This window comes from Cucurbita pepo, chromosome 11, assembly GCF_057944985.1.
Source record: "Cucurbita pepo subsp. pepo isolate OVF chromosome 11, ASM5794498v1, whole genome shotgun sequence".
Lineage (NCBI taxonomy): Eukaryota > Viridiplantae > Streptophyta > Magnoliopsida > Cucurbitales > Cucurbitaceae > Cucurbita > Cucurbita pepo.
The window spans coordinates 13,904,453-13,917,785 of NC_141808.1; the positions used below are offsets into that span (position 1 = coordinate 13,904,453).

Below are 13,333 nucleotides of genomic sequence, written 5' to 3' on the forward strand. Positions count from 1 at the left end.
ATGAAGAACAATAGTAAAAGAAATGCCATCGAGCACAAAGAACATGAGTGGGAGGAAGTTGATTTTGATGAAGTCTTTACACCAAGGAGATTGATTCTTGCCCTTACAGCTCAACACGGGTGGGAGGTTCATTACTTAGGCGTCAAAACAACATTCTTAAATGGCGACCTCCAAGAAAAAATATACGTTGCCCAACTTGAAAGTTTCATCATCAAAATCGAAGAACACAAATGTACAAGTTGTCAAAGACCCTTTACGATTTACAACAAGCACCAAAGGCGTGAAGAGTCTCAATTTCACGAAGTGCTTACAAGAGCAAGCAGTGTATACATAAGTCATGGAGGTGATGCACTCATATTTGGTGTTTACGTTAATGACTTGATTGTCACTAGTACAAATGTTGAAGAAATCAAAGAGTTCAAGCAGTAAATGATGAAATAATTTGAGATGACTGACCTTTAGTTACTCATGTACTACAACAATATTGAGGTGGTCAGAAGAAATATTGCATCGTGCTAAATCAATTGGCCTAGGCTAAAAAGATGTTGCAACAATTTAAGATGGAAGACTACAACCCGACCAAGTATCCTATAGAAGCAAAGTTACAACTTGAAAAAAACGCTGAAGAAAACTTGGTGAATTCCACCAAATATAGGCCCGTCATCCAAAGTCTGAGGTACTTGACTCGTATTCGTCCCGATCTTTCATAGCATAGGTTGTCAAAATGGTGAGTAGGTAGGTACATGGAAAAGCCCATTGTAAAGCATCATCAAGCAGTCAGACACATTCTTCGCTATGTAAAGGAACCACAAGCTATGGATTGAAGTATCAAAGAGGGATAGGATCTAATGAACTAGTCGATTATATTGTTACTGATTTAGTTGGGAGACATCGACAATAGAAAAGGCATTGCATCAATGGTGTTTTATCTCAATGAAAATGTGATCACTTTTCAATCTCAAAAGCAGTGAACTATGACATTATCTTCTCGTGAAGCCGAGTTCATGGCACTAACTATGACATCATCCCAAGCATTGTGGTTAAGAAACTTGTTGAGAAAAGTGATTGAAAGTGAGTTAAAGTTGGTAGCTCTGTACGTTGAGAATAAATCTACAATTTCTTGATGACAATTCAGTGTTTCATGTACAACAACAAACACAAGAAGACATACAAAAGTGATGATATAAATTACTAAAATTGGCGACTTTTCATTTTCCTATTTTTATTTTCTATTAAATTATTCAATTTATTAACTTTTTAATTTTTATTCAGTAAACTTAATATATAAAAATCTGAAATCAATGTTACATAAAAAATATGAAGAAAGAATAAATACAAAATTCAAGTATTGGACAGAAAAAGTTACATAATTCATACCTTTGTTGTTCATTTAAATTGTATGATTATATAATTAATGATAATAAATAATTTAAAGCTAATTTATTAATTTATTTTTTAAAAGAAAAAATCACATCACAAAAACCAGTAAATAAATACATAAAATTACTTTGTTGTCTCAATGGAGTTGCGCATGAGATATTAAACGAACCGTTTAGAGCTACTAAATGTTTTAAAAAATAAGAATTGCCGTTGCCAGGAATCGAACCCGGGTCACTCGGGCGAAAGAAAAATAACTTACCACAATACTCACGACACATTTGTTAATTAAGCACAAAGAATTTTAAATAAACTATCTAAAGCTACTAAATGTAGATAAAAAGGAAAACGCCGTTGCCGGGGATCGAACCCGGGTTACCCGCGTGACAGGCGGGAATACTTACCACTATACTACAACGACCCATTTGTTCACTGTATATATATTTATTGTACTTTTCCTAAATCGAGTTCCTTTTTAATTTTGTGGGAAGCTTATTTGTTTTATTTTTTTTTTATATCTCAATCCGACTTTGAAGACGTCAAACCTTTCATTTATTTTATTTTCGCTTATTAAAAATGTTTTTGAATTGACTTGAACACATTTTTTTAATCGACCCGAGTGTTTAAATTATGAAATGATTTTAATTACAACTTAAGTATACCTTATAAGAATATATATAAGTTGAATACAATTTCGAGTAGATGAACCACAGGCAGGTTATGTTTAGGTTATATATTTACTATGTTCTACTTTAAAACTAGTGATCAATATCATATAGAAAGACGTGACTAATGTGGGAACACTTAAAGTACTTGTGAACTCATCCTCGTGCGCGAGGATCTGCATGGTATTATCTGAAGATAGAATCACATTAGTGGTTGTGAACTAATCTTAGTAATGAACCTATCTGAATTTGAGTTCACATTTGTGTTTAATGAGAATATTTGCTAAAACCACTGTATACTTAAAAAGGTGAGAAAGTTCTCTATTTATAATCAAATAAATTACAAAGATATGGAAAGAGTAATAAATGAAAAAAAACAATAAATTAAAGATATATATGGTAAACCAGAATGGAAGACAAATATGCAGATATTTTTCTATAATAAAATATCAAATATGATATATGTGTTAAACTATAATTTAGTATTAAATATCCTTACACTTAAAATAACTAAGAGTTGGTATAAAAAAGATAGAGAAAAAACATGAACTGGGCCGACTAAATAAACACTTGTCAAAGACCAAAACCATGTTGATTCTTCGTATAACTATGGTTACATATGACATACAAACATCCAGAATGATTAAAGTACTATGAACGACTTTTCAAGTACTCAAAAAGTATTTTATTTGCGCTTAAAAATACTTTTTTAGACACTCAAAAAGCCATTACAAACATGTCTAAAATGTATGACGTTTGTATATATGAGATCAAGCCAAAGCGGAGTAATGAAAAGGGGTAGAGAGTGACAAGTTGGTGGTTCCTTGACATGAATATTGCAAGTGCAAGTACGGATTAGGTGCAACAAAGGAGAGTAGCGCTCTACCTTCATCCATGGGGTACTCCTCTTCCATTTCGACATCTCCATTGACGTTCACAACGTTCTTCTCCATAAGGTGTTTGAAGAGGGACGACTTGAGGAGAAGGCCAAGGGCCGTGCGAGGGGACGTTCGTGGGGCAGTCGGAGTAAATGCGTTATTACTCGTAGTATTGGTATCAATTGAAAAGGACAATGGTGGAGAAGGCTGCATTGGGTTTGGCTTAAGCCACCTTATGTAGCTGCTCAACTCGAAGTTGGTCACTGCGTTGAGGCCTCTATATTCGATTGCCGCTATGTCGTATGCCCTCGCTGCCTCCTCTTGTGTACCTACAAGTTATCAACGCTTAACCATTATGAACCATTGGAAATTAATAAATTTTAGAGTTGAAATACTCACCGTAAGTTCCAAGGTATAAATACTTGTTGCCAAATACTCTTCCAATTCTTGCTTCCCACCTCCCATTGTGATGGTGTCTGCAAAATCGACTCTCTTCATTTCAAATTTGTTTGGTCAAAAGGGTAGATGTTCAAATTCTTCGGTGACAATCTAAGCCCATCGCTAGGAGATATCGTCCTCTTTAGACGACTTCTCCTTAAGGTTTTAAACACGTCTAATAGGAATAGGTTTCCACACTCTTGTAGAGAAATTGACGTGGGATCTCACAATCCACCCCCTCCAGGGCTTAGTCTCCTGACTGACACATCGACTGGTGTCTGGTTTTAATACCATTTGTAACCGCCCAGACCCACCGCTAACAAATACTGTCCTCTTTGGGATTTCCTTTCCGAGCTTCCCCTCAAAGTTTTAAAATGCGTCTACTAGTAATAGGTTTCTACATCCTTATAAAGAATGTTTCGTTCCACTCTCTAATAAATGTGGATCGTTGAAATAAAATAAGATAAAAACGTTTGAGTGATATTACCTCGCAACTCCTCGATATTTGGATACACCTCTAGAAAAACCACTACTTCTCCTGCCAAGAGGGAGTGGAACCAAAACGTATTATACGTTAGTTTTTCTTATCGAGACTAGTAAAATTGAAGTCTAACTCGATAACATATTGGTTTTTTTGTTAATTTTTTTAATTTTCATCCGAACAAAAATAAAAATGTTTTTTTATAATTAAAAATAAAAAAAATTAGATAATTGTTGAATAGAGTGTAAATTATTGGATTTAATCACCTTCTTAAAGAGGCCAAGTATTCCACCTTTGTCACACTCTTCATTATCTTAATCTCATTCTCATAATCAGATACCTGTACAAAAAAATCATCAATTCGTACGAATCTGATATAATATTTAAAGAATATATTAATTATGGAATATATCTTAGATATTATATTTTAATATTCTTTCATGATTTGGTAGGTAGTATATTTTATTTTATTTCTAATATTTAATTAATTTATATTTGTATCTAGTTATGAATATGAATGAGAATATACACTTCCGATCCCAATTCTATTTCTCATTATTAATATAATGAAAATGAAATAATTTTGAATATAAAAATTAAGAATAGAAAATCAAATAGAATTTAATGGTACCGAAAAATTAGTGAAAGTGGAGGTTCCCCAATATTTGAGTGCAGCTAAGTCATATGCTCTAGCAGCTGATTCTTCTTCATCATAAGCTCCTATTTTTCATTTAAACACGTTTATAACATGTTTTTATTTACATATTTATAATGATATTTAAATATAATTTAATTGCGTTTTAACAAACTTACCTAAATAAACTGCTCCATTTGTTTCAAATGGGTGATCATCATCACATCACAACACAAACAAGAGAAGTTATGAGCTTAGCCATCCATAAACACCATATTTATGAAGTTAACCTGAATTTACCTTGCTTTCCTTTCTTCCTTTGTGTTGGATTCCATGACCCTTTGTCCCATAAGTGAGCTTCAAAACGTCCCGTCCATCGATGTCTGCTCATTTTCAATTAGAGTTATTCATATGACCTGATAACTCGACAATCTATAAAGATTGAGTTGGGTTACATTTTTTTTTTTTTTTTTTTTTTTTTGGGTTGGGTTGATTTTTTGGGAAATCGAAAAATTTAGTTTGGTTGGAGGGTTGACATGTTTTTGGTCGGGTTGATGGTCAGGTCAACCCGATCAACCCGAAAATAGAGTTACAACTCAACCCTACCCAACCCTGTCTTACTTTACTTCTAAAAAATAAAGAGTATTTAACGTTTATAATTGATGCTATTGATGTGTTTCATTTGTAAATGTTTGATATTTGAACTTTATGAGCTGTTATTAATGTAATAATCAAACGTGTTGTCGATAAATATAGTTTTTTTTTAAGAAAAGGAATAAGATGACAACCAACAACCCAACCTAACTCAATCTAACTAAAAAAAACAGAACAACATGACAACTTAACTCAATCTAACCTGAAAACAGAAGGTTGAGTTGGATTGTGAACTCTATTTGAATTACTCGTGTTACCAACTCAACCAACCAAAATTTTCGAATTGGTCCAAAAGATTTTTCCAATCCAATCCAACCCAACTGATGTACACTCCTAAATTCAAAATTCTACTCAAGCTCGGACATAAATTCGACTTATGAAACCCAACGCGTGATTTGTATGGTAGTTTAGTTTTAATTTTAAGTAGTTGTCAAAATATTCTCAATACCTGCTAACTCCACGAAACCTGGAGCTTCTTTTTGTGGCAGTGGATTGATCTGCCGGTGACTTGGGTGGTTGACGGCTTCCCTTGCAGCTTCTCCGCCGTCTCCTTATGCAGTTGACGGCCACGGAGTCAGTTTTGAAAGAACAGAACTCTGAATTTAGAACTGTAAAGTCCATATTAAATTCAATTTGAGTTCTGTTCCATGAAGAAAAAGGTGGATGGGGTTTGGGAGTTTATATAGGTTACTGGAGTGATGAGCTCATAATTAGCTTGTTTTTATGCTTACTTTGTCTTTTGATGTTTCCGATGATTACAATGTCATTCAAAGAATTGTCTTTTTAACATGAGTAGATGCCCCAAATCTGTCTAATTAGTAGTTTAGCTTTATTGGCAGCAGCTTTATTCTTCGATCACATCGAAGATCGATGATTTTATCAACTGTTTCGACTTTGTTTGAAAATGATTTGAACGTTTAAATGTAAACGTTTTGTTTTTGAAATTTGATTTAGAATTCAAATGAATTTAGTGAAAATTTTATTTTTCTATTTTTAAAAACGTTAGAGAAAGAAATTGGAAACGAGAAACAAGAACGATCTCTTTTAAGTTCATTATATGGTTAGTATTTGAAAATGAAATCGATATTATACAGTAACACCCTTGTTAAAAGTTTAGAGACTAAATTTGTAATTAATTATATTTAAATTTATTATAATTATATCGTGAATAATACTAACTTAAGTTAAAATCAATAACGACCAAGCTTTTTTTGTACCAGTTTTCTCAATTGAGTGAACCGAGATATGTAAAATGCTGCTAAAGAACACATGACTAAGATGCTATATGTTATTTTGGGGAAGATCAACCTTTTATTTTGTTAGTAACTTTTATCCGTTGAACGGCGGCCTTTCTACTTGGCCCCGTCGGATTACTAAGACCGGCTTTCATACTTTTCGATCTTATTTACTAATTTGTTTTTTTTTTTTATCTATGGGCATATTTCTTACCGTAGAGGAATTTATCTTACCTATCCCAACAAGTTTTACTAGTAGCCTATCCTATTCTCTTCCCCCGAAGAGCTTAGACCAATCGATAATATCGTTGAATGAACAAAGACTTTTCTTATCTCGGGTTGTTTCCTATTCTTCGACTTGATGCTATTGATAACTTCTCTTTTTTTTTTTGGTTAAAAACTTTAATCCTATGCTCTTTGGTTAATGATAAGTAGATAGGCACAATCATTACAAGTTTGATGGATAAGACGGATTAGAGTTTGGCTTAGAGAAAACCACATAAGACAGTTTGGTTTAGCATTTAGTGTAATAAGACAACAACGTTTGAACTTGTCGGTTGTGTGTTGCAAGTAAGCTTTTTATGGCAACAACATTGGATTCTTCACCCAATCAGAGATTGAGTGTCTGATGATATGCCAATGTTTGTGTCGGATATGATACGTTATTTTCTATGCTAATATATTATCTGATAGATCCTTCCAAATAATTCCACTCTCAACCATGAAAATGTTTCATGAAATTGTTGCAAGTAGATGGGTTCTTATTTTCGATCGATTTTGTTTAAGATTTATTTAAGGTTAACTATAGGAATAGCACGTCCAATTCTATCAAATCGATCATATTCAAGGTTTACGACTATTCATCTAGAGATCTATTCTTAATAACCTTAAATCATCATTCAAAATTTAGGGTAAGTTGGAGCAACGACAAGGAAAAGGATTGTGACGATTGTTGAGATTATAATAGAGAGCAAGATTTCGTCATTTCTCTAGCGAGTATCGTCTTCATCATTTGTGGTTTTCTCTGCCAACGTAACGACAAGGGTTTTCATGGTTTCGTTTGGTAAAATATTTTCATCTTCCGTCGTTTTTTTTGGTTTTCGAGGGATATAAAGGATCATTGGTACATATTATATTTCATATATTTTTCTCAAATTTCAATCGACAAACTTGACAAATGAACAAAACGTTCTTTTGAAGGGTTTCTGTCATGACCCGATTTTTGAGAATTCGAGAAATCAGACCGCGACAAAAAGACGAAAGTAAAAACAAATAAAATAAAAGTAATTTACAAACAGGTACAGATGCAAGGAAGCAAAAGAATACAAATCATAACCTGAAAGAAAGGACCACAAACCGACACTGACGTCTTGGGTCGACACCCCTTTGTGACCATTTAGCTCCCGAGCATCTCTCCACTTCGACTAGTACCTAAAAAAAGAGGTAAAGAGGTGAGTCTAAAAATACTTAGTAAGAAACCTACCTTTAGGCTTTCATCGCATCCTTAACCTAATAAGTTTCAATAAGCTTATCATACGGCTCTAAGAAGTTTGACCCTTGTTCACGTATCTTTTGAACTGCACATCATAGTGGCGCCTTATCATAAGCTGAACTATATGTGTAGTCCCTCCTCTCCTCTTAAAGTGGGTTTCCTCCACACACAATAGTAGCCCCTCTATATGTTACTTATGTAGTCCCTCGTCCCCTTTCAAGGCAAGTTATTATACACAATAGTGATTCCACATGTTATCTACTTATACAGTCCCTCGTCCTCTCTCAAGGTGGGTTATCATACATAAAATAATATTTCCTCGTATTACTTACTTATATAGTCCCTTGTCGTCTCTCAAGGAAGGTTATCATACATACTTCTTATATCAACTACTCGTGTAGTCTCTCGTCCCCTTTGAAGGTGAGTTATACCCTACAGATAATCAGTTTAGGTCAATATTTATGTAGTTCCTTGTCTCCTATCAGGGTGGGTTATATCCTACACACAATAACTCTTCAAATAGTTTTGTTTATGTCACCATCGATCTTATAAGTTTTGTATTTTACCTTGGGTGCCATGAAGATTTATTAAGTTCTAGGTTGTCAAATTGGATTACGTCACATCTCGCGTTTCCTGGTTTCTCGGAGTTAGCTCCTCGTGTTTCCTAGTTGCTAGGACACCTAGGAGGAGGCTATGAATCAAGTAACTTTAGTTAGTTTTTGTATTTAGGTCAATCTTTATGTTAGGATATTTGTTATTTCTTATTTCTAAACTTTAATGGGGGAGTTTATATTTTCTATTTTAATTATGTTATTATTATATTTGCAATAAATTTATGAACATTTTATTCCATAGCAACTTTTACAGGAAAACAATGACAATCTTATATTAAAGAGAGAGTAGGGTCGTTACATAATTATTATCTAATAATTAAACACATCAAATCTCTTCATATTACTATTTATGTATTGAATGGCTTCATTTTATTTTATTTTTTGTCAAATTAATACTATGATTTTGGAATGGACCAATTGCATGTTGTCGAAACCTCGTCAAACGGAAGGATCTAAAGCTGAGCATGCCACGTGTCACAACCATACTAAGAATAGAATAAGTTATGATGCATCGCTCACATGCAGATAGACAAGGGGACTACCTTCAAGTGGGGGCCATTTGACCACTTGAGGAATAAGAAAGACAAGTTTCATGATGTGATCGAGGAGAACGGTGCATCATCCAACACATCATTGAAAGTGTGCATTGAAGCCAAGGTAAGACATAAGTTAGATGAAGACAAAAAGTAGACAAGAACGTCAAGAATTGGCTTGATAAGGGCCGAATATGGCCCCGAGCCTTAGAAATTGAAGTTTTGGTATGAGTTTTATCATACGACTTTGGAGTTAAGTCTGTTTTTATGAAATATAAATGTTCGCCAAATTTGGTGTCAATTAGACATCCAACGCTTGCTATACGAGGTCATATGACTGTTCTCCAAAATTATGTCTACTCCTACCATACTGAGTTAGCTTTCTACCACCGCTACTCGGTAGCACATACGTATGTCACTGTGTGGGCAAGAATTGCAAGACAAATGTCTTGGGCATCGCCTTGAAATGATTTTTTTTTTAAGAATAGTGTCAGACGACATGAATGTGTCGACATTGCGCTCCCAACCTATGTGTCAGAGGTTGATATATGCACCTCCAATCTAGTACAGTATCCGTAACTGACTCGAAATGGAAAACAGGAGAGTTCATGCCTTGATAGAACCTGGATGGATAGATATTCGGGATGCCTCGACGATATAGTTGACTCATGGGGTTGGTTTTTAAGTAGACATGTCTGAACAAGCTATGATGGTCAATGATACCACGAGACTTGGGATGACATCATGATATGTAGGTCATATTATTTGGAACCAAGAAGACAAGACAAGATATAACGTCGCACATGAGAGACCTTGCCTAGAGTAAATGCAAGGTCGAGTCTAGGGACTTGGCCTAGAGATATGGCAAGTTGGCTAAAGTTGTAGACGATTGAACATGCATACATAGACGACGTGTGTGGCTGAACAAGCTTAGATTCTCATTAAGGGTTGTCTTCTGTGTGCAAAAATCATAATGTCAACATGCATCCAAATAAACTAATTGGGGTCAGGATCCGTCAAGTCACATCTAAATGAGGCTTCTTCGAATTTTTCATGTATCAACTCATAACTCCTACTACACACCAGTCGAGTTAAAGTTAGGTAGATAAGGCTACCTACTAGTTGTTGGTATATCATTCACCCATTTTGTCTTCCTATGCACAGATCTTGGCATTTGGCTCCATCGATGTTGAGACTTTCTTGCGCTCTAGCATGCCGAACTTTTGAAGCATATCTATTATATACTTATTTGTGCAATCAACTTCTATGCCCAATAAGTGTTTAAGCTCTCCTAGTTCTTTCAACTGAAAGCGAAAGCGCACCCATAGATTTTCTCTTGTTTGATGGATTTCTCTTTAGTCGTCCACATAGACCAACATAATTGCCAATTTTCCTATAAATTTTGACCCTTTAACGTAAATGGAGAAATAAATTCATACATTTTCGTAGTGAAGAAATGAAAAATTTTGTTGAAGAACTCGAAGGTTGAAACGATCTAGAATTCCTTGTCCAATAGATTCACATTTGTATTGTAAAAGAACCAAGAAATTAATAGGTTTGAGAAAAAATTTGGGATCGTGGAGACTTAAGATCTATACTATTAGATTCTTAAATTAGTAGGTTTCACCCATATTTGCTGAGATTATGTCTGAAAATCCTAAACCTAAGAGAAGGAAGTCGCATGTTTTCTGGAAATTTGGTTGGTGATTAGCCTTCTTCCTTGATCCATAACCTCCCAAATGACTTGAAATTTAACCTTATACCTTTGCAAATGATAGATCTACTATTTAGATGAAGAAACAAAAGGTAAATGTATAATTTTCGCACATTGAAGATCACGAGTGCTTGTCATCGTTTCTAGCTAAAGGTAGATGACGATGGCATGGCTGATTCATTTGAATTGGCAACATTTTCTAATTTTTAACTATTGTAACGATTATGACACTACCCCTAATCATGAGCTTACCTTGTTTGGTGAGAGTCTACCTAGTATTGAGGAATGTGATGTCACCTACTTAAGGCCCGTGGTTCATTAGAGGATGTTATTGATGGACCTTTTGTTGTGCTTAGGGGGAATCCGCCTTGCATTATTTAGAGTGACTTATATCCGTGAAATAGGAGTGAGATGGATATACAGGCTTACAAGTATGAGAGGACTAACTCCATTCACCAATTCAGAAAAGCTAATCAGTCCAACTCTATTCACAAAAATGTGTAATTCCTTATAAAATAATTTGTAAGGAAGAACAAGAAAAAGAAAATTTGGGGGAGAATCCACCGATTCAGAAAAGCTAATCCGTGGAATCACTGGAAAAGCTTCTACACTTGAAATGCTCCGCCAAACGTGGAAATCTCAATCTCACCGTGCTCTTCAATGGGAGACATGCATCCATATTTCTCATCTTCATCTTCCCTCTCGACTCCCCAGCTATTTCATCACACACCTGATTCACAGTGTTCACAAAATCTCTCACTATCACAAAAAGCCCCAAAGGATTTTCTCTATCCCCTATTTCATAGTACTCATTAGTCTTCTTCAATTCCTCCAACACCCTTCTTTGTTCTCTTCTTGCTATCTCAACTTCTTCCGTTGCGGATTTCACAAATTCCAACATCTTCCTCTTGTATTCACCGCCTTCAATGGATATAAGGTTTTGTATCTCTGAGATTTTGATTAACAAATTAGGGCAACTGATAATGAAGGCTTCGTAGTCAATTGTGGATGCTTTCTTGACGTTTGAGAGCTCTGAGGTGAGTGATTCCATAGACGATAATCCAAGTATTACGTATTCGGTTTCTATTTCTTTTTCTGATTTGAGATTTTTTGAATCTGTGTCTGAGAATCGTTTTTTCCCTTCCGATTTTATGACTTCTTCGACAATGAAATGAAGTAATGTGGTTTTTATGTCTGTGCTTTTTACATTTAAAATTCTTAAGAGTGAACTGAGATTGAAAGCTTCTGCATTACCTCTCGTTGTTCCTGAATTCAATCGGTTTCCAGATTTGAGAGTTGCTTCTAATAGTTTTGTAAATACCCCTTTTTCCTTCAATTCTTTGCAACCCCTACTAAGTGTTTGTGAAAAGTCCTTGAGTCGATTCAACTCTGATTTGAAGCTTGATTTGAAAAACATGGCATTTAGACGATTGAAGGCCGTTGGAAAAGCCTTGAGAAGATGAAAAATGAAAGATTCTGCATCGCCAAGCCTTAATGGATCGCCATCAAATTCGATGATTTGGGATTCTTGTTCTTTTGTTGGAGTGATCTTGACAAGCTTCTCGAGTGTGTCTGAATCGAGGCCATGTCCCTCCGTGATAGCATCAAGAAGTTCTTGTCGAGTTATGTTCAAGGATTTAAGTATCATGGCAATGTTTCTTGCCCTTCGGGAATCAAGAATTGAGATTGGCGCTCGTCCTCCATTGTTGAGGCCACTCTGCTCTATTGACGATTTCTTGTTTGTAGCTACATACCCGAATAGAGCTTCCATGAGATTGCCATTAAAGCTGAAGAAAAAAAAAAAAGATCAGATCGTAGTGGAAAACTCAAAGAAGAGAGCCAAATTGAATTATGATGATGGGATTTACCTGAAAGAACCGCCATCCATGTTGTCCCACACCATAGGATGATCTACATTGGTATTGATCTTATCCCAATGTAATGGCTTCAAAGATGACCTTGAATTGGCAACTGCCGTTGATGGTGGTAGTGGTGGGGGCGGTAGGGGCATTGATGGAGGTAGAGGCAGCAATACTCGTAAACTAGAGAGAGACCGATCACGAGCTTTCATTGAAGAAATTTGATGGAGCAAAGGAGTTTCTTGCACAATCTCAGGGATGATTGATCCATCTCTTGCAAAACCCATTTCTTCATTTTCTTCATTGTTCTTCTTCCAATACATCACATCCAGACCATCTTCTTCAACAATCAATCCATTAAGCTTTCCATCAAATCTTGTAAATTCTTTAGATTCTACTTGATGTTCCTTGAGTTTTGCAAGCATACGTCTTCGAATGTAATAAAAGAGGAAACCCAGAGAAAGCAGGAGGGTAGCCGCTAAAGTAGAAACCGCCACCGCAATAATGGTGGGTTTCTTGAGCTTCCGCTTCGGTTTCGTCATTCTCTTCGGTTCTTGAAGTGGTGGATGTGGTGGCAGCAGCAGCGGCGGCGGCGGCGGTGACCTTCTCCGGGAGATGGAGAGATTGTCTGTAGTATTATTGATGGTGGGGAAATGGAATGGCAGTGGAAAAGGGTAAGAAGTTTGGATATTCTGAGGAGAGGAGTGAGCAGAAGAAAGAGGAATGATGGAAATGAGAAAAAGAATGGAGTTGAGAAGA

General features: G+C 35.5%; 3 protein-coding genes across 3 annotated transcripts; 1 reads left to right on the forward strand and 2 right to left on the reverse strand.

Annotated features, from left to right (window-relative positions):
• LOC147790392 (uncharacterized) lies at positions 1 to 429 on the forward strand. The gene has a single exon (XM_087128670.1). It carries the CDS (start codon positions 1 to 3, stop codon positions 427 to 429), a length of 429 nt encoding a protein of 142 aa, XP_086984796.1.
• Positions 430 to 2,812: 2,383 nt separating this feature from the next.
• LOC111805538 (ethylene-responsive transcription factor WRI1-like) lies at positions 2,813 to 5,759 on the reverse strand. The gene is made up of 8 exons (XM_023690647.2): positions 5,576 to 5,759; positions 4,774 to 4,856; positions 4,653 to 4,661; positions 4,471 to 4,559; positions 4,106 to 4,179; positions 3,846 to 3,896; positions 3,320 to 3,396; positions 2,813 to 3,249 (listed from the first exon to the last, which is right to left on the reverse strand). Exons 1-8 carry the CDS (start codon positions 5,746 to 5,748, stop codon positions 2,813 to 2,815), a joined length of 993 nt encoding a protein of 330 aa, XP_023546415.2. The 5' UTR covers positions 5,749 to 5,759.
• Positions 5,760 to 11,249: 5,490 nt separating this feature from the next.
• LOC111805272 (formin-like protein 8) lies at positions 11,250 to 13,000 on the reverse strand. Its single transcript, XM_087128616.1, has 2 exons — positions 12,584 to 13,000; positions 11,250 to 12,502 (listed from the first exon to the last, which is right to left on the reverse strand). Exons 1-2 carry the CDS (start codon positions 12,997 to 12,999, stop codon positions 11,293 to 11,295), a joined length of 1,626 nt encoding a protein of 541 aa, XP_086984742.1. The 5' UTR covers position 13,000; the 3' UTR covers positions 11,250 to 11,292.
• Positions 13,001 to 13,333: the final 333 nt, after the last annotated feature.